Here is a 22,260-nt window from a genome sequence, read left to right as displayed (position 1 = left end):
CGCAGGTTGTCTTTGGCGACCAGGGGCGTTCAATCTCCAGTTCATTTTATCATACTAAAGAAGGAATTGCGTGAAGATTTGGCAGTATGGGCAAATTTTTTGGATAATTACAACGGAAAGTCTATCTGGATAAAACCGATTGTGAATTCAGATGATTTGGGTTTCATCATTGCCATGGTGGATGATCGTGGTTTTGGTTTGTTTTTTCAAGACAGTTGGTTGTTGGCTGAATGGCCTGGTTTCTGGCGGGAGCAAGGTTGGCTACAAAATCGGGTTCTTCCTCATTTGTTCCCTATCGTTGTTGCATTGTCGTTATGGGGCAACAGTGTGCGAGACAGGAAGATTCGTTTTCCATGTGGGTCCGATGCGGTTGCCGTGGCCATAAATTCACTGTCGGCTGATTCACCGGCGGTAGTAAAAATTTTGCAGCGTTTGGTGTTTTTGGGCTTATCTTTGAATTTGTGGATTGTGGCGGAGGTCAGGTCAATGGCTTCTAACCCTGTCTCTGTTGCTCTTTCTCACTTACAGGGAGATCGTTTTCGAGAATTGGTACCTCAGGTGGAGTCAACAGGCCGGGAGTGCCCAGCGGAGTTATGGAAGCTTCCTGGTGGGCAGTAGATTATCTGTTTCAGAATTCTTTATCGGCTAGGTCTTGGAGTCAGTATCAGCAGGCATGGGGTATTTGGGAAGAGTGGGGTGTTTCTTTAGGGGCGGGACTACAGGATGAGAGCAGATTATTGTGGATCGGGCATTTTAAAGAGTCGAGTTGGTCCGTGTCTAGACTGAACAAGTTGTTGGCGGGCATTGCATTTGGTTTCAAGGCTTGGAGCCTTAGGGACGTCACAAAGTCTTTTTTGGTAGTTCAGACGTTAAAGGGATGGAGAAAAGGTTGGGCGGTGAGCGATAAAAGACGCCCGGTATCATACGAGGTATTGTTAATTTTGGGCAATCAGTTAGCTTCAGTCTGTTCATCGCAATGGGAAATAATTCTTTTTAAGGCGGCCTTCGCATTAGCGTTCTTTGGAGCCTTTCGTTTAGGGGAGTTGGTCAGCCCCTCTAAAAGAACCAAAGGGGGTTTGTTGAGGGAAGACGTGGACGTGTATAATGATAGGGTAGTTATTCGGCTTCGATTTTCTAAGACAGACAGTCAAGGTAAAGGCTGTAAAGTGGTGTTATTTAAGGTGGCCGGTTCCCCGTTATGCCCGGTCCTGTGTGTCAATGCTTTCATGGGGATGGGCGGAGGATTGTCCAACCCCCTTTTGGTCCATGAGGACGGTTCCTTTTTATCTCGATTTCAGTTCATAGTGGTTTTTAAGAAATGTTTGATCGCATGGGGAATTTCACCGGGGGATTACAGTGGGCACTCATTTAGGATCGGCGCAGCGACGGAAGCTGCCAGGAGGGGCCTGGGCGAGGAGGTGGTAAAAAAGATCGGTTGGTGGGAGTCGAGGAGATTCATTTCCTATATCCGCCCGAACTTGGTCTAATGGTTTAATAGTGGAGTTGGTTTTTCTTATTGTTGTGTTATCTATTTCAAGCCGCGAGCACCGGCTGGTGTGGATCATGGGCTACTCTTTCGTTTTTTGGGCGGCCTTGCAGGCCGCAATTCGGCCGGACGGGCGGCAACTGAGGTTCTCAAGAGAGACAGCGATTCTGCGGTGGATCGGGAAACGCGGAATGATATGGAGCCAGCTTTTGCTGGAGTTCCACCAGTTTGTTCGTTTGGATCGAGCTCCGGATGTGGTAGTAATTCATTTGGGCGGCAATGACTTGGGAAAAAGGCCCTGTAGGGAATTGATAAAGGACATAAAGTTCGACATTTTAAGACTTTGGGCGGCGTTTCCGAAGTTGTTAGTTGTCTGGTCGGATATTATCCCGAGGAAGGTGTGGCGAGGTGCTCGCTCAATTGAGGGGATAAATAAGGCCAGAATAAAAGTAAATAGGGCGGTATCTCAGTTCATGGCGCGGAATGGGGCATTGGTAGTGCGTCATGTAAATTTGGAATCCGGAAAGGGCGAATATTGGAGGGCAGATGGCGTGCAATCGGGGTTGACATGTGGTGTCTCGCTGTTCAGGAAGGAGTTGAGACGGGTTTGAAGGTTTGGAGGGACACAAATGTTTGAGGTATCAAAACATTTATGTTGGTGGCGGGGGGGGAGGGAGGTCCTCAAAGTTGGTGGAAAGAGGGGAATGGCGGATTCTAAGGGGGGGGACCTCTTTTGGTCCTGGACTCCCCCGGAGTGGATTGCGAGTGGATGTGGTAGATCAGCCCGTGGAGGGGCTGATTAAAGGATTTGGTAATCGGTTGGTTTGGCTGGGTTGGTCATTATCTGCCTCCGAGCTGGTGCTTAGCGGCTGGAGGCAAGACTAAGCCTGGAGGCCAAGGTACACAATTTGAATTTCTGCAAGGTTATTTTTGAGGCTTCGAGGATCACCACTCCCTGGGGGGATATTGTTTACATGTTGTATTTATGTTTAATAAAAGGCTGGTGTGGCCATTTAATCCAAATCTGGTGTAATGTCGTTATTCAGGAGGGGATCTTACGATAAGGCAGTTTACGAGAGATCCGATGCAGTAAGTAATTAAGGTTAGGCATTTAAGTCAGTAAAGGCGGTCATGAGTCACGTGTACCCCTTACGTCAAGTTACATGTAAGGCTACTTTCACACTAGCGTCGTGCACTGCACGTCGCTATGCGTCGTTTTGTAGAAAAAACGCATCCTGCAAAAGTGCTTGCAGGATGCCTTTTTTCTCCATTGACTTGCATTAGCGATGCAGTGCAGCGCATTGCCACACGTCGCAACCATCGTGCAACTGTTGCGTTGGACTGTCGCCACCAAAGAACGTTGCATGTAACGTTTTTTGGTGCGTCGTGTCCAGCATTTCCGACCGCGCATGCGCTGCCGGAACTCCGCCCCCTCCTCCCCGCACCTCACAATGGGGCAGCGGATGCGTTGAAAAACAGCATCCGCTGCCCACATTGTGCGGTGCTTCCACAGTATGCGTCGGTGCGCAGCAACATCGCATTGCGACGTGCAGTGCACGACGCTAGTGTGAAAGTAGCCTAAGGCATCTATAGGATGTCCATAAAGTGGTCCTCTGCCCACATGTAACAGATGTGGCCCCGCACACACTGACAGCTTCCCAAGCTCTGGCTCAGGAGGCTATGTGACAAGTGTATGTGCACACTATAGACATCTGGAATATGCCTATAAACTGCTCTTATTTTATGACTGATAGCCTTCAACCACGACAAACCAGCAGAATATAAAATAATATTGTGAAACAGTCCAGGTAAATGCACTTTCTTTGTTGTCTAGAATTTTTAACCATTATTTATTTACATTTTTTGTGTCACCTACTACCGAAAGGTACTTTTGTCCTGAAAAAAAAAAGCGGACTTAGGCTGCCGTCACACTAGCAGTATTTGGTCAGTATTTTACATCAGTATCTGTAAGTCAAAACCAGGCGTGGAACAAATAGAGGAAAAGTATCATAGAAACATATGCACCACTTCCGCATTTATCATCCACTCCTGGTTTTGGCTACAAATACTGATGTAAAATACTGACCAAATACTGCTAGTGTGACGGCAGCCTTAAAGTGGTCAACTATGTGAGACATTATATAACCACAGGACATGTCATACATTTCTGATATATGCCATTCTCACCTTTGGGAGCTTCATGTATCTTGAGAACAGAGCCCCATCATACACTGCTGGGCATGGAGAGGTTGGCCCACAAGCATGGCTCTTTCTATTCATTTGTGTGGGCAGGGGCGTAGCTAGAGCTTTTGCCGCCCGGGGCTGTTCCCGAGTTTGGCGCCCCCCCCCCCCCAGAACGTATGCGATTTTCACACTTAGTCATGTACCGACGAGCTCCTCTCCCTTAAGCTCCCAATGTTCAGTGAAAAACTGAGAGAAGCAGAAGAGAAGCTCGTTGTTACAGGACCATGAGTATGAAAATCGCATATGAGTGACGTGTCCATGTGTCGACGACCGGAACCTGCAGAGCTGAATCCTGACATCGCAGCTTCTGAATTCTCACAACGCATGCACTGCACACTTTTAGGATTCTCCCTGGCCGGTGGACAGTCATGTCAGCACAAGCATGCGATTTGTATACTTCTGACCACATTCCGACTAGACGTGCCTGGCCTCGCTCAGTTCATTTTCATAGAGTGAGGCCACACATGTCTAGTCAGCACGTATGTAAATCGCCAGCACGAGAGAATCCTGACAGTGTGCAGGGCGCACTGTGAGAAGTCAGAAGTCTGCAGTCACAAAGATTGACTGCAGACTCATTACAAACCTGGACATCCCCTTTAATGCTCCTAACATAAATAAAAACATGAGAGTTAGTCAGTATCACAAATAACATTTACATCCAGGTACCTTATAGATGACGTCGCCTCTGGAGTTGTTCTCCTTCATTTCTTCATCTTGTCCAGACCCCATGATGAGTTTTCTCATCCACAGCCGTCTCTGCAGACTTCCATCTTCTCCGTTCTTTTGCAGAAAATCTCCACATGATGCCCTTAAAGATACAAGTGTCATTATAATGCTCCTGAATAAAAAATTTCCCCTCACTATATTGTCTGCATAAAATATGACCCCCACACTGTCCCTCTTATGGTACATGCTCTTCACACTGACCTCCCCTTTCTATACCGGACCCCTCTTCACACTGACCTCTCACACTGTGTCCCCCCTATAGGGCCCAGTATTTATACTGTACCCTCTCATCACACTCCCCCTCCTTTGTATCATATCCCCTCCTGGCTGTGCCCTTACACTGTCCCCCATGCTACGCATGCACACATCCCAACACCCTCACTCCCCGTACTCTGTCCACATACGTTTTTCACATTGCTACTCATACTGTGTCCGCATACATTCCCCCGTTTGACCCCAAGCTGTCTGCACCCATCCCCCATACTGTTTCCTCATATATGCCCCCCCATCTCCCCCTTTGCTCTTCATTTGGTGTCCTCAGATCTCCCCCACACATTAAATCCCCCCATCCCCATGACAAATCTCCCCCCACACACATTCAATCCCCCATCTCCACACACAATAAATACCCCATCTCCACTCACATTAAATCCCCCCCCACAATATATGCCCCTCATCCCCACTCACAGTAAATCCCCCCCCACAATATATGCCCCCCATCCCCACTCACAGTAAATCCCCCCCCACAATATATGCCCCCCATCCCCACTCACAGTAAATCCCCCCACAATATTATATGCCCCCCATCCCCACTCACAGTAAATCCCCCCCTGCACCTTCGGTGTCTTCAGCTCCACTGGAGCACTTTCCACCGCTCTGTGTCTCCTGGTCGATCTGCAGCTCCTGCTCTGCCGCGCAGGTGAGTGACGTCAGCAGCGTGATCACATGACCTGATCACGCTGCTGGCATCGCTCTGACCCGGCAGTCAGAGCTTCAATTGTACTCGCATCACAGATACGAGTACAATTGAACACTGGGAGCCGGCGCGCCGCAGCTTCTCTGTGCCGGCTGTCAGCTTGACAGTCGGCACAGAGAACAGCTGACTCCCAGCGCGGGGGGTGACAGAATGCAGCCGCCGGGGGAGACACTGCGGACCGCCGCTTTAGGCGGCCCGACTGCGCCCCCCTGCCGGCTGCGCCCCCCTAGATACGCCACTGACTCACCGCCGCATTGTGCCGCCCCCCCGCATTGTGCCGCCCGGGGCGGCCCGCCCCCCCCGCACCCCCCTTCCTACGCCACTGTGTGTGGGAACAAGAGTGCTTGGTAATTTTATGAACTTCCATGCTAGTAAATAGAGTCCTGCGTGGGCAGTTACTTCTCCATTCCTGGTGTATGAAAGGGCAATACACTGAAGAAGGATACATGTCCCAGCATTGTGAGTCACATCTATCGCCAATATATGACAAATCTTGTGTGTACGTCGTAAATGTTCATGGGGATAACTCTTCAACAGCTGTCAGACAAATGCTTATTTAAATAGGTTGTACAGTGAAAAAGTTGTCACCTATCCCCAGCATACTTGCTCTGTGACCTTCAGCCACCTGCAGAATTAGGGACTTTTATTCACAGCGGGGAACATTTATCCTTAATACAAAATGGCACAGCAGAACACGTGCCGTACTGGTGTGAAGGGGGTACAGGGCCGGTTGCTGTGTGCCAGAACTGAGTTCTCTTTGCCCTGAAACCCCTCTTCTACACAGGAGTCAGAGCTGAGTGTGATGTGCTGTGGGGTCCTTTCTTTACTCACTTGCTGTTCGGGAGTACTTGTTACGGCCCCCTCCATGGGATAGGCTACAGCTATAGACATAATGAGAGACTTTAGGTCCGGTTCAACAGGTTCAGCTTTACTGTGCAATTTGGATACATGCGGTTACGGCACACAGAGTGAGACAGATGTTGTGAATTCCGTTCTTGGGCTCCCTCCTGTGGTCGTGAATGGTACTTTGGTGAGTTCTGTCCTTGGACACCCTCTGGTGGCTTTAAGTGGAACTGCTGATCTTTGAGGTTGGCTTTCTCAGCTGCCTCGTTTATTGTTGCTGCTGGCTTCCCTATTTAACTCTGCCCAGGTCGTTAATTCATGCCAGCTGTCAATGTCTCAGTACTGGTTCAGATCTCTCTTGGATTTCTCTGATGACCTGTCTACTCCAGCAGAAGCTAAGTCCTTGCTAGTCCATTTGCTGTTCATTGGTTTTTTGAATATATTTCTTAGTACATGCTATGTTTTTGTCCAGCTTGCTATTATGATATTTCCTTGCTAGCTGGAAGCTCTGGGGGTGCAGAGCTGCACCTCCACATCGTGAGTCGGTGTGGAGGTCTTTTTGCACACTCTGCGTGGTTTTTGTAGTTTTTAATACTGACCGCATAGTTCCCTTTCCTATCCTCTGTCTGTCTAGAGAAGATTCGGCCTCCTTTGCTAAAATCTGTTTCATTCCTGTGTTTGTTACTTCCTCTTAACTCACAGTCAATATTTGTGGGGGGCTACCTTTACTTTGGGGAATTTCTCTGAGGCAAGGTAGGCTACTATTTCTATCTTTAGGGGTAGTTAGCTCTTAGGCTGTGAAGAGGCGTCTAGGGAGCGTTAGGTACGCTCCACGGCTATTTCTAGTGTGTGTGATAGGATTAGGGATTGCGGTCAGTAGAGTTACCACGTCCTCAGAGCTTGTGCCAGGTTTTTCCATTTTAACCATCAGGTCATTTTGGGTGCTCCTAACCACCAGGTCCATAACAGTACAGCTGGCCTACAAAGTGTTAATGCATCTCAAAAGAGGGAAAAGAGTAGTTCTGAGTCAATTTTTTTTTCTTTGCTGCTTGTTTTGTCTTTCTTTTCCCCTTAACCTCTGGGTGGTTCAGGACTCAGGTGTAGATATGGATATTTAGGGTTTGTCCTCTTGTGTGGATCAACTCGCTGTTAGGGTACAGAGTGTTCAAGATTATGTAGCTCAGAATCCGATGTTAGAGCCTAGAATTCCAATTCCTGATTTGTTTTCTGGGGATAGATCTAAATTTTTGAATTTCAAAAATAATTGCAGACTGTTTCTTGCTCTGAAACCCCGCTCCTCTGGTGATCCCATTCAGCAAGTAAAGATTGTTATTTCTTTGTTGCGTGGTGACCCGCAAGACTGGGCATTCTCCCTTGAGCCAGGAAATCCTGCATTGCTTAATGTAGATGCATTTTTTCTAGCGCTTGGATTGCTTTATGACGAACCTAATTCTGTGGATCAGGCAGAAAAGATCTTGCTGACTCTATGTCAGGGTCAGGATGAAGCAGAAGTATATTGCCAGAAGTTTAGAAAGTGGTCTGTGCTTACACAATGGAATGAGTGTGCCCTGGCAGCAATTTTCAGAAAGGGTCTTTCTGAAGCCCTTAAAGATGTTATGGTGGGGTTCCCCACGCCTGCTGGTCTGAATGAATCAATGTCTTTGGCCATTCAGATTGATCGGCGTTTGCGCGAGCGCAAAGTTGTGCACAATTTGGCGGTGTCCTCTGAGCAAAGGCCTGAGCCTATGCAATGTGATAGGACTTTGACCAGAGCTGAACGGCAAGAACACAGACATCAGAATGGGCTGTGTTTTTACTGTGGTGACTCCTCTCATGCTATCTCTGATTGTCCTAAGCACACTAAGAGGTTCGCTAGGTCTGTCACCATTAGTACTGTGCAGCCTAAATTTCTCTTATCTGTTACTCTGATTTGCTCACTGTCGTCCTACTCTGTTATGGCATTTGTGGATTCGGGCGCTGCTCTGAATTTGATGGACTTGGAGTTTGCCAGGCGCTGTGGTTTTTTCTTGGAGCCTTTGCAGATTCCTATTCCCTTAAGGGGGATTGATGCTACGCCATTGGCCAAGAATAAACCTCAGTACTGGACTCAGCTGACCATGTGCATGGCTCCCGCACATCAGGAAAATATTCGCTTTTTGGTGTTGCATAATTTGCATGATGTTGTCGTGTTGGGTTTGCCATGGTTACAGGTTCACAATCCAGTACTGGATTGGAAATCAATGTCGGTGTCTAGTTGGGGTTGTCAAGGGATACATACTGATGTTCCTTTGATGTCAATTTCTTCTTCCACTCCTTCTGAAATTCCTGAGTTTTTGTCGGATTACCAGGATGTATTTGATGAGCCCAAGTCCAGTGCCCTACCTCCTCATAGGGACTGTGATTGCGCTATTAATTTGATTCCTGGTAGTAAGTTCCCTAAGGGCCGACTGTTTAATTTATCTGTGCCAGAACATGCCGCTATGCGGAGTTATGTAAAGGAGTCCTTGGAGAAAGGACATATTCGCCCGTCTTCGTCACCGTTGGGAGCAGGGTTCTTTTTTGTGGCCAAGGATGGCTCTCTGAGACCCTGTATAGATTACCGCCTTCTCAATAAAATCACGGTCAAATTTCAGTACCCTTTGCCTCTGTTGTCTGATTTGTTTGCTCGGATTAAGGGGGCTAGTTGGTTTACCAAGATTGACCTTCGAGGGGCGTATAATCTTGTGCGTATTAAACAGGGCGATGAATGGAAAACAGCATTTAATACGCCCGAGGGCCATTTTGAGTACCTGGTGATGCCATTCGGGCTTTCTAATGCCCCATCTGTGTTTCAGTCCTTTATGCACGACATCTTCCGGAAGTATCTGGATAGGTTCATGATTGTATATTTGGATGATATTTTGGTCTTTTCGGATGATTGGGAGTCTCATGTAAGGCAGGTCAGGATGGTGTTCCAGGTCCTTCGTGCTAATGCGTTGTTTGTGAAGGGCTCTAAATGCCTCTTTGGAGTTCAGAAGGTTTCCTTTTTGGGCTTCATTTTTTCCCCTTCTACTATCGAGATGGACCCTGTTAAAGTTCAGGCCATTTATGATTGGACTCAACCTACATCTGTGAAGAGTCTTCAGAAGTTCCTGGGCTTTGCTAATTTTTACCGTCGCTTCATCGCTAATTTTTCTAGTGTGGTTAAGCCTTTGACTGATTTGACGAAGAAAGGCGCTGATGTGGTGAATTGGTCCCCTGCGGCCGTTGAGGCTTTTCAGGAGCTTAAACGTCGTTTTACTTCGGCCCCTGTTTTGCATCAGCCAGATGTTTTGCTCCCTTTTCAGGTCGAGGTTGATGCTTCTGAGATTGGGGCAGGGGCTGTTTTGTCTCAGAGAAGTTCTGATGGCTCTTTGATGAAGCCGTGTGCTTTCTTTTCTAGAAAGTTTTCGCCTGCTGAGCGTAATTATGATGTCGGCAATCGGGAGTTGTTGGCTATGAAGTGGGCATTCGAGGAGTGGCGACATTGGCTTGAGGGAGCCAAACATCGCGTGGTGGTCTTGACTGATCACAAGAATCTGACTTACCTCGAGTCCGCCAAGAGGTTGAATCCTAGACAGGCTCGATGGTCACTGTTTTTCTCCCGTTTCGATTTTGTGGTCTCATACCTTCCGGGATCTAAGAATGTGAAGGCTGATGCCCTTTCTAGGAGTTTTTTGCCTGATTCTCCGGGAGTCTCTGAGCCGGCTGGTATTCTCAAAGAGGGGGTGATTTTGTCTGCCATCTGCCCTGATTTGCGGCGGGTGCTGCAGGAGTTTCAGGCTGATAGACCTGACCGCTGTCCTGTGGAGAAACTGTTTGTCCCTGATAGATGGACTAGTAGGGTTATTTCTGAGTTTCATTGTTCAGTATTGGCTGGTCATCCTGGGATTTTTGGTACCAGAGATTTGGTTGCTAGGTCCTTTTGGTGGCCTTCCTTGTCACGGGATGTGCGTTCTTTTGTGCAGTCCTGTGGGACTTGTGCTCGGGCCAAACCTTGCTGTTCTCGTGCCAGTGGGTTGCTTTTGTTTTTGCCTGTCCCGAAGAGGCCCTGGACGCATATTTCCATGGATTTCATTTCTGATCTTCCTGTCTCTCAAAGGATGTCTGTCATCTGGGTGGTTTGTGATCGGTTTTCTAAGATGGTCCATTTGGTACCCTTGCCTAAATTGCCTTCCTCCTCTGATTTGGTTCCATTATTTTTTCAGCATGTGGTTCGTTTGCATGGCATTCCAGAGAACATTGAGTCGGACAGAGGTTCCCAGTTTGTTTCTAGGTTTTGGCGGTCCTTTTGTGCTAAGATGGGCATTGATTTGTCTTTTTCTTCAGCGTTCCATCCTCAGACAAATGGCCAAACCGAACGAACTAATCAGACCTTGGAGACCTATCTGAGATGCTTTGTCTCTGCTGATCAGGATGATTGGGTGACCTTCTTGCCATTGGCCGAGTTCGCCCTTAATAATCGGGCTAGTTCTGCTACCTTGGTTTCGCCTTTTTTCTTCAGGGCAGGTTGAGCCTTCTGACTGTCCTGGTGTGGATTCTATAGTGGACAGGTTGCAGCAAATTTGGCTCACGTGGTGGACAATTTGAAGTTGTCTCAGGAGAAGGCGCAACGTTTTGCTAACCGCCGTCGCTGTGTTGGTCCCCGACTTCGTGTTGGGGATTTGGTTTGGTTGTCTTCTCGTTTTGTTCCTATGAAGGTTTCTTCTCCTAAGTTCAAGCCTCGTTTCATTGGTCCTTATAAGATTTCTGAAATTATTAATCCTGTGTCGTTTCGTTTGGCCCTTCCAGCTTCTTTTGCCATCCATAATGTGTTCCATAGGTCGTTGTTGCGGAGATATGTGGCGCCTATGGTTCCTTCCATTGATCCTCCTGCTCCGGTGTTGGTTGAGGGGGAGTTGGAGTATGTGGTGGAGAAGATTTTAGATTCTCGTATTTCGAGACGGAAGCTTCAGTACCTGGTTAAATGGAAGGGCTATGGTCAGGAGGATAATTCCTGGGTTGTTGCCTCCGATGTCCATGCTGCCGATTTGGTTCGTGCCTTTCATTTGGCTCGTCCTGATCGGCCTGGGGGCTCTGGTGAGGGTTCGGTGACCCCTCCTCAAGGGGGGGGGGTACTGTTGTGAATTCCGTTCTCGGGCTCCCTCCTGTGGTCGTGAATGGTACTTTGGTGAGTTCTGTCCTTGGACACCCTCTGGTGGCTTTAAGTGGAACTGCTGATCTTTGAGGTTGGCTTTCTCAGCTGCCTCGTTTATTGTTGCTGCTGGCTTCCCTATTTAACTCTGCCCAGGTCGTTAATTCATGCCAGCTGTCAATGTCTCAGTACTGGTTCAGATCTCTCTTGGATTTCTCTGATGACCTGTCTACTCCAGCAGAAGCTAAGTCCTTGCTAGTCCATTTGCTGTTCATTGGTTTTTTGAATATATTTCTTAGTACATGCTATGTTTTTGTCCAGCTTGCTATTATGATATTTCCTTGCTAGCTGGAAGCTCTGGGGGTGCAGAGCTGCACCTCCACATCGTGAGTCGGTGTGGAGGTCTTTTTGCACACTCTGCGTGGTTTTTGTAGTTTTTAATACTGACCGCATAGTTCCCTTTCCTATCCTCTGTCTGTCTAGAGAAGATTCAGCCTCCTTTGCTAAAATCTGTTTCACTCCTGTGTTTGTTACTTCCTCTTAACTCACAGTCAATATTTGGGGGGGGCTACCTTTACTTTGGGGAATTTCTCTGAGGCAAGGTAGGCTACTATTTCTATCTTTAGGGGTAGTTAGCTCTTAGGCTGTGAAGAGGCATCTAGGGAGAGTTAGGTACGCTCCACAGCTATTTCTAGTGTGTGTGATAGGATTAGGGATTGCGGTCAGTAGAGTTACCACGTCCTCAGAGCTTGTCCCAGGTTTTTCCATTTTAACCATCAGGTCATTTCGGGTGCTCCTAACCACCAGGTCCATAACAGACAGAATCCTGTTTCCTTTGTCTAGTGTACTATTAGTCCTTGACTCTGTTCTGCCCAACATGCCCCGGCCTCAACAGCTCCTGTTGGTACCAGGGACCTTCCAATCGGCATAACAGCCTCCCTGAGACCCACCATCTTTTCCTTTCGCTGGGACCCGACTGGCATCTTCCTCACAGGGGAAACAGAGATATGGCACCAATGTCTCGTCTCAGCCTTAGGCCAGAGACTGTCCCGGGATCTGCATGAGACTTAAAATGTGTCCTCATACTATTTGGAGACTTGACACTGACAGGACCCATTCGCCGCTGCTGTATCACTGCTTTGGAGACTGTCAAACACTGTCACTGTGGAGCACTTCCTCTGACTGAACTCTCCTCCACTAGCACCTGACTCTGGACTTAATAGAAGAAGGAAGTGCTTCGCGCCTCTTATCTGATCTATCCCCTTCCAATATGTGGGCTAATCCCAAGCTGTTAACTATATACTACCCTTGGTGATGCAAACTATATTCCTATGACTTGTAATGGTTCCCATAATGGACAGACCTCCCTAATCTTCGGGAACTCCTTGTGACATGGCCTCCAGGAAAACTGAGACACAAACCGGCCATAAGGATAAAATGCAAAACTTTATAAAAACATGTAACCATAAAACATACGTATTCATCACTGTTCACATTAACTTTTCTTTATACAAAGTCTTCTTCTACCCCCCTACAGCTGTTCCATACCTTCTCTATTTTGCTGACAGAAAAAGCCAAGTGCAGCGCTCTGCAGACCTCTAAAGGGACGAATGGAGCAGCAGTCGAGCATATGTACTGCCACTCCTTTCCAACTCTGAGAATAGTTTCCCGTTCTGCTAATCGATGCAGATCCCAGCGGTCGGACCCCCACTGATCAACAGTATAGTGCCTATCCTATGAATAGGTGATAACTTGCTTTCACTACTTATTGAATTCAGGAGAATACGTCTCCACCCGACACCTCTGATGTGTGGTTTATATTCTCTGGAAAAATTCTATATTAGAGAAGTCAGGTGAATACCATATGCATAAAATAATCTGCCAGCCCTATTGAAATGGCCAGGTTAAGACAACTTCTTACTAATATATATGGGGTCTTTAGGCTTTATTGAGAAGTATAGTGTATGTAGAATTACAACTGTATAGAAATGTAGCAATATTAACATCAGACAGAACTTACCGGTCCTGCGCAGCTGCCACATAACCTCTAAAGTAGAGATGACGTGCAAATATATACAGTAAGCCCAAACCGGCCGCAACTTCTGTAAAATAAGAGAAATAATGGAAGTCTTAACTTATAAACAGATGGTGTCCCATTGTGTGTAGGCAGGAACAGAAAGGTGGTTGTGCATAACTAGAACACAATTCATTTATTTCTATGGGAGCTCAGAAAAAAATACGCTTGCAGAACAATTTTTGGAGCAGCGAAATCTGCATGTCACCCATCTCAACATACCTGGGAATGCTTGATTGGACCCCAGTTCTGAAGATAGGTAGGACGTGCATGTCTTGGTGATTTATGATACATATTGGTAATGTGATGTGCAAACAATCACCGCCCAGAAAAATCAAAAGTGCTTTACTATGAATTACTGCAGTCTGGTTATGTTGTTGTTTTTTTGTTTTGTTTTTTACATAAAACATGTTTTCAGTATAGATTAAGAATGAAAATTGCATAGCTAATAACTGCATCGCAAAAAAAAAAAACAACAGTAACTGGTTGTACAAAATATTTCTCCTACATGTGATCTCAGCCCAAATGACGTTTTTACAAATAGGAAATAACATCACGTTACCTTCATAGAAGAATATGCCAGCAATCCACAGAACAAGCAGGAATATTGGGAAGAACTCTACGCAGTTCTGTCTGCAAATCAGAGAAACCAGCTGTCAGCTGTAATGTGTAAGACTTGTCTATGCTGGCACCAGGAAGAGTTGAAGACCACAGCTAGATAATATAACGCTAGGGTCAGGGAACTTGGATTAAAGGCAATATTCCTGCTCTGGAGTGGTCCTTTAGGGCTCCTTCTCACTTGCACGAGTCTCACACGGCAATACCCGGCACTGCACCTGGTACAGAGGAGCGGAGTGTGCGGCTGCATGTATTGCTATGCGGTTGCACGCTCCGATCTGAGTGCCGGGTTTTAAACATGCAAGACTCATCCGAGTTGCTCGCAAGTGAGAAGGAGCCCTTAAAGTGTTGAAAGTATAATAAACTAATGCCATGAAATCAGGGCCGTATTTGGCCTTTATGCTGCCCTAGGCACTTTTCATGGTTGCGCCCCTTACTGACGTCACACACTGAGTCTGTGCACACGCCATCTATTTAAGGCAGATGCACTCTGTAAAACGCTTTAAAAAGCGCTAACAAACACAAAAAGAATGAACGCCTGCACTTGCTGTACACAGGTTCAGTCTTTTGAGCGTTTTTTTAACACCTTCAGCTTCTCAAAGTCATCTATAGGAATATGCCCCCCAATCCCTATTCTAAAGTGTCAGCCACCCCCAAATCGCCAGCCGGCATAGCACTAGTCTCCAGGGGCTGGCTGGCAAATTTTAGCCTTGGGGGCAAGCACAGCAGAGGTCCATGAGTAGCGGCCCATCGTTAAAAAGGTTGTCCGATCTTAAGCTTCAAGTCTAAAGTCACTATACAGTATGTGAATCCTCACATCATGTGCACTGTGCGCTGTGAGGATTCTCTGGTACTGGTGGTGGGATCAGGCAGTTATATGATGCAGGGACAGAACCACCACCAGTACTGTAGATGAATGCAGGGTCAGAACCACCATCAGTAGATGAATGCAGGGTGAGAACCACCATCAGTAGATGAATGCAGGGTCAGAACCATCATCAGTAGATGAATACAGGGTCAGAACCACCATCAGTAGATGAATGCAGGGTGAGAACCACCATCAGTAGATGAATGCAGGGTGAGAACCACCATCAGTAGATTAATGCAGCGATACAACCACCATCAGTAGATGAATGCAGGGTGAGAACCACCATCAGTAGATTAATGCAGCGATACAACCACCATCAGTAGATGAATGCAGCGATAAAACCACCATCAGTAGATTAATGCAGGGTGAGAACCACCATCAGTAGATGAATGCAGGGTGAGAACCACCATCAGTAGATTAATGCAGCGATACAACCACCATCAGTAGATGAATGCAGGGTCAGAACCACCATCAGTAGATTAATGCATCGATACATCCACCATCAGTAGATGAGTGAAGGGTCAGAACCACCATCAGTAGATTAATGCAGCGATACAACCACCATCAGTAGATGAATGCAGGGTCAGAACCACCATCAGTAGATGAATGCAGCGATAAAACCACCATCAGTAGATGAGTGAAGGGTCAGAACCACCATCAGTAGATGAATGCAGGGTCAGCACTACCATCAGTAGATGAATGCAGGGTCAGAACCACCATCAGTAGATGAATGCAGGGTCAGAACCACCATCAGTAGATGAATGCAGGGTCAGAACCACCATCAGTAGATGAATGCAGGGTCAGAACCACCATCAGTAGATGAATGCAGGGTCAGAACCACCATCAGTAGATGAATGCAGCACCACGCTTATTATGGTGGTCAATTTCAGTGTTAGATCAGCCCCATGATACACTTGTATGACATGAACATGTACCTCCCAGTATGTCCTTAACTATGGTAAGGAGATACTGGGAGTTGTTGTTACCTTCGTCATCAGACTGTGGACCACACAGGAACCTCACCTACTTATGAGATGTACTAAACCCATTGGGGCTAAACTTTTTGGGTGTTGGCCAGTGATCCGCAGCCCCTGTCCTCACAGGGCATGATTTTGTATTTTTGTGTGTTTTTTAAATGTTTTTAATATTTTTGTGTGGTTTACATATAGTCTAATAAATTTTGATATATTTTTTATGGTGATCCCTGCATGAATGCATGACGGTCACATGTCTGCTCCGTCTAAAGTACTGCCGGCTTTTGAACGTAGGTGATTCCTCATGTGTTGATTGAACAGTGCGGAATCACTGAGTCCAATATATTGTACAGGTGACATTTATCTGGCAGAGACGGAGCGTCGCCACAAAATAAATAGACATGCTGCAGTCTGTAAAAGACGAGCCGCACATGTGTCTCCGCAGGAAAGCCGGAGGCGTCATTGCATGCATAGTGGAGATGGGATTTCATGAAATCCCATCCACTATGCTGTAACATCTGGACGCAGTGGGTGTACATAGCGTCCAACACGCAGTGGGTACTGAACGGGGGAACATACCCACACACTCTCATACACACACACACACACACACACACACACACTCTTAGGGCTCATACTCACATGCGAGAAACTCGGACAGAGTCTCGCATGTCAATACCCGGCACTGCACCCGGCACTCAGGAGCGGAGCTGTAGTGTCGGGTATTGACGTGTGAGACTTGTCCGAGTTGCTCGCATGTGAGTATGAGCCCTTACACACACACACAAACTCATATAGACACACAATGCCATGCGGCTGCCCTCATGGACTACTAACACCATGGCCCATTCCCTATACACAACAAATGACAGATCTCTAATGTTGAGCAGCTCAGTATCTGCTCCTCATTGGAGCGCTGCTCACCATTCTTCAAGCCGGCCGCTGCGTCCCTGCCTCTTCTGCCCCGCTCCACGTTGCCAGCAGCAGCAGAGTGATGAGGTCGCAGCATGATGACCTCATCACTCTGCTGCACGCTAGGCCACGGCACGGGAACAAGCTGCTCCAGACTCTCCCGTCACCAGTCCTGTCACCAGTATATAGCTGCTCCAGACTCCCCCGTCACCAGTATATAGCTCCTCCAGACTCCCCGTCACCAGTATATAGCTGCTCCAGACTCCCCCGTCACCAGTATATAGCTGCTCCAGACTCCCCCGTCACCAGTATATAGCTGCTGCAGACTCTCCCCTGTCACCAGTATATAGCTGCTCCAGACTCTCCTGTCACCAGTATATAGCTGCTCCAGACTCTCCTGTCACCAGTATATAGCTGCTCCAGACTCTCCTGTCACCAGTATATAGCTGCTCCAGACTCTCCCCTGTCACCAGTATATAGCTGCTACAGACTCTCCTGTCACCAGTATATAGCTCCTCCAGACTCCCCCCTGTCACCAGTATATAGCTGCTCCAGACTCCCCCGTCACCAGTATATAGCTGCTCCAGACTCCCCTGTCACCAGTATATAGCTCCTCCAGACTCTCCCGTCATCAGTATATAGCTGCTCCAGACTCTCCCGTCACCAGTATATAGCTCCTCCAGACTCTCCTGTCACCAGTATATAGCTGCTCCAGACTCTCCCCTGTCACCAGTATATAGCTGCTCCAGACTCCCCCGTCACCAGTATATAGCTCCTCCAGACTCCCCCGTCACCAGTATATAGCTTCTCCAGACTCCCCCGTCACCAGTATATAGCTGCTGCAGACTCTCCCCTGTCACCAGTATATAGCTGCTCCAGACTCCCCCGTCACCAGTATATAGCTGCTCCAGACTCCCCTGTCACCAGTATATAGCTGCTCCAGACTCCCCCCTGTCACCAGTATATAGCTGCTCCAGACTCCCCTGTCACCAGTATATAGCTGCTCCAGACTCCCCCCTGTCACCAGTATATAGCTCCTCCAGACTCTCCCGTCATCAGTATATAGCTGCTCCAGACTCCCCCCTGTCACCAGTATATAGCTGCTCCAGACTCCCCCGTCACCAGTATATAGCTGCTCCAGACTCTCCCCTGTCACCAGTATATAGCTGCTCCAGACTCCCACCTGTCACCAGTATATAGCTGCTCCAGACTCTCCCCTGTCACCAGTATATAGCTGCTCCAGACTCTCCTGTCACCAGTATATAGCTGCTCCAGACTCCCACCTGTCACCAGTATATAGCTGCTGCAGACTCTCCCGTCACCAGTATATAGCTGCTCCAGACTCTCCCGTCACCAGTATATAGCTGCTCCAGACTCCCACCTGTCACCAGTATATAGCTGCTCCAGACTCTTCCGTCACCAGTATATAGCTGCTCCAGACTCCCCCGTCACCAGTATATAGCTGCTCCAGACTCCCCCCTGTCACCAGTATATAGCTGCTCCTGACTCCCCCCCCCGTCACCAGTATATAGCTCCTCCAGACTCCCCCCTGTCACCAGTATATAGCTGCTCCAGACTCTCCACTGTCACCAGTATATAGCTCCTCCAGACTCCCCCGTCACCAGTATATAGCTGCTCCAGACTCTCCTGTCACCAGTATATAGCTCCTCCAGACTCCCCCGTCACCAGTATATAGCTGCTCCAGACTCCCCCGTCACCAGTATATAGCTGCTCCAGACTCCCCCGTCACCAGTATATAGCTGCTCCAGACTCCCCCGTCACCAGTATATAGCTGCTCCAGACTCCCCCGTCACCAGTATATAGCCCCCCATCTTCAGCTCTATGAGCAGTGAAGTTTATCAATGCAGTTTGGCACTTTGAACTGAAGACTCAACTTTGGGCTGTTAGTAATGTGACCCTTCCTTATTTAGCATTGGTGATGCAGCAGATAAATAGAAGCAACGTAGTAACTTCGGTTACTATACCTTTAAGAAGCTTCAAGTTTGTGCACACAATGCCGTGGCTAGCTGTAATCTGAGAAGGGGGGAGCGATGAAGCAGCAGGGAGCCAGGAAGGATGAGAAGGTGAAAGCACCGTGCATACAGAGCCAGGGAGGCTCTGGCTGCTAGCGTCCCTGGAAACCAGGGAAATCCAAGATGGACGGCGGCTACTGGAATAAGTGTGACACTGTGACCTCACAAGGTACGGAGGCCTGGAAATACCAAAAATGCAACCCATTTCACGGGTTGTCTGACGAAGGGAGGGAGGGAAGGAGAGGTTAAAAAAAAAAAAAAAAAGTTCTTCTCTGTCTTGGTGCCGCCCCCTGCAGCCTCCCGCCCCTAGGCACGTGCCCTCCAGTGCCTAGTGGCAAATACGGCCCTGCATGAAATGTAACTAAAGTTTCAGGGATGGTCTACCTCTTTGCTTTAGATCTCATTCAGACATCAATGATTTTTCTAGTATGTAAAACATGCACCATTGTTCATCAGTGTTTGGTCACTGTGTTAGTTTTTACTGTCAGTGTTTTATTTGTAATTTTCACAGATGGAAAAAAAACACAAACTGCACAAATGTTAATCACTGATGCCATCCGTGTGCTGCCTGTGATTTTCACGGACCCATAGACTTATAGACCTGTTTGAATAATTTTGATCCATGATTCAGATCAAAAGTGGACATGTTGCCTTTATTTTTTTTTCAACCACTTGGCACACAAAAAACATGGACATGTAAAGAACCTCTTAGATTATAATGATTACATGTTCTGTCCTTGAAAAACACAGAATGAACACGTATGTTAAAAACAGATGAGGCCATAAGGAAAGTGTATGGTTTCCTATATCTGTCTAAATGAATGGAAATATGAAGTGAAATGCTCCTCCATTTTTCGGCACCGTATACTTACTGTGCACGAAATGTCCTCTCAAACTCTGGGGGACCGGTGACTGACGGAGGCATTATCTTATGCTTCATTCTGGATTTCCCCACGAGCCTGGCATAGTATCCTATTACAAAAAAATAATCCGGCCTTAGTTGAAATCAACTGGATATTTTATGTGCATAAATAAAATTGACAATTGTACTGTTGCCACTACCATTTAGGATGACCTACTACCATATTTCCAGCGTCCATGCGTGAGCAGGTTGAGGGATGCAGTAACGGACAGGAGGCAGAGCAAGGGTTAACGTTGATTTTTACTTGTACAGGGGAATACTACACGCAGGGAGAGGAAAGGATATGGCAGGTGATATGGGCACAATAGGGGTGCTGAGGTAGGTAACAGGGCAATATGTATAGCAACTGTTCATTAAGGGTTAACTTATCAGTCTGGCGGCTTCCTGACTGCAGAGTCCTATGTTCAAATGGTGGTGCCAATTCGGTTAGCACGTGATGAATCCGAGGTCATCCTGCAGGCATTGATGATCCGATTCCTGGCGGTGATCATGAGTCCTCGACGTCTTGCACGGGGTCCTGGATTCGGGTTGCAGAGTGAAGAGCAGTCGCCATCACTGCCAGGGCTTAACGAAGCTCGGCAGGAGTATTCGGGTGAGAGAGAGGACAGTTCTCAGTGAGTCACCCGGTATTTCTTACGTGGCACACGCAGTATTTACCGGCCCACAGTGTTGGGTACTTGAGCAGCGGGAGCCAATGGGCAAAGAGCAGTTCTCCGGTCACAGTCTCTGTAAGTGGCAGCAGGGATACTATATCGCGGAACTGCGCTGTCACGATGCTCAGAGGACGGAGCACTATCCTTCCCTTGCTGCGCGCTGCATGCTTCTGCCAAGTCTGTCTCCCTTTACTTATCCACTGCCCTTTTTAGCCTAGCTATGCCCCCTGCTGTCGAGTGGAAAGGTCGGTCCAGGTTTCTAAGCTTTCCCCCAGACAAAAAAGGTGACAGTTCTGGACCCGGTGCAAGAAAGGTACCCCCGGTCCGGTCCCTCTTCTTACACATGTATCCCTTCACAGGTGTTGGTGGGCCCTTAAATCATAGACCTGGTAGAAGACAAACCTAAGTCCAATAGAAGCTTTAACAGTAAGGTGCTACACTATTATGTCTGTGTTCACATTGGCGTTTCAGGTTCCAGCTCAGATTCTTTTTATAGCAAAATGATGTTGACCATGATGGAAACCCAACAGCTCTCTTAAAGTTAATGGGGTCTGTCAGACAATGTGCGTGTCTGTCTTGACAAATCCAGCACTGCTGTTATTTCTCTGGAACTGATGTCTGTAAGGCTTCTTTCACACTTCCGTCGGCAGGCGGCCGTCAGAATACGTCGCTGCGACGTATCGACGGATGTCTTAAAAATAGTGGAAAACGGATGTAACGCATCCAGTTTTTTGACAGATGCGTTGAATTAGGCACTGCCTGAATTTGAATGTAGAAAATTCTGGAGAGAGAGAGAGACTAGAAAATCCTTCCAGGCATGGTCAGAATAGAAAAACGGGATACGTCACTGGATTCCTGTTTTTGACGGTCAGCAACGGATCCTGCATCCATAGGCTTCCATTATAGCCGACGACAGGCAGCGCAGGACCCGTCGCTGAGCGATTTTCCGACGTGCAGAAAAAACGTTCCACTGAACGTTTTCTACACCCGACGGACCACTATTTTCCGACGGATCCGTCACAATCCGTCACTACTACAAGTCTATGGGAAAAAACAGGATCCTGCAGAAAAATTTGCAGGATCCTGTTTTTTTCAAAAATCGGCGGATTTCGAAGGGAGCTAAAAGACGGAAGTGTGAAAGAGGCCTAAGGAGATTTGACCATAGCCTAAGATGTTTGTGAGTTTTAGGCATTTTATGCTTTCCTATCTATGTAAATTTCTCTTTAGCTCACTGTGATGATAATGCATATATTTCTTCTCATCCTTGCAGATCATTTGCTTTTATGTTTTTACTTTACAAAATATCATACAAAATGTACAAACACTATTGTGCCTTACTAAGAAAATGTCTGACTTAATGTATTTAATTTATTCACATAAAACCACAAAGCACGTTTGTTAATTGCATGATGGTATCTTGCTAACAAAAAAATCTTGATTGGTTTTACTATTATTATACCAGATGTGTCCACTGTGTGGCATTGCTTCGTTTAGTTTTACTTAGAGCTATCAAACTGCATACGAGAAGTATATACACATTTCTCACACACACACACACACACACACACACACACACACACACACACACACACACACACACACACACACACACACACACACACACATATATAATATGTATAATTATATTATGTATTTATACATAGATATGCATATAAAGTATATGGGGCGGCTAGCTCTGATAGCTACTACTGCGCAGGCATGGGCGGCGCCATCTTGGAAGAGGAAATTCTTTTTTTCTTCTCCAGCAAGATGGTGCCG

At 47.2% G+C, this 22,260-nt stretch overlaps 1 protein-coding gene across 2 annotated transcripts in view; it reads right to left on the bottom strand.

Annotated features, from left to right (window-relative positions):
- Window positions 1-22,260, bottom strand: part of LOC143791163 (microsomal glutathione S-transferase 2-like) — a 60,013-nt gene that overhangs the window by 3,658 nt on the left and 34,095 nt on the right. For both annotated transcript variants that reach the window (XM_077279210.1, XM_077279211.1), the window contains 3 exons: window positions 19,779-19,878; window positions 14,064-14,134; window positions 13,448-13,529 (listed from right to left, as the gene is read on the bottom strand). In XM_077279210.1, coding sequence (XP_077135325.1) covers window positions 13,448-13,529; window positions 14,064-14,134; window positions 19,779-19,878 — 253 coding nt within the window. The remainder of the gene's footprint in view (window positions 1-13,447; window positions 13,530-14,063; window positions 14,135-19,778; window positions 19,879-22,260) is intronic.

This window comes from Ranitomeya variabilis, chromosome 1 (genome assembly GCF_051348905.1).
Source record: "Ranitomeya variabilis isolate aRanVar5 chromosome 1, aRanVar5.hap1, whole genome shotgun sequence".
Taxonomy (NCBI): Eukaryota; Metazoa; Chordata; class Amphibia; order Anura; family Dendrobatidae; genus Ranitomeya; species Ranitomeya variabilis.
The sequence above is the reverse complement of the archived record's forward strand: the minus strand, read 5'-3'. Positions and strand labels throughout refer to the sequence as shown.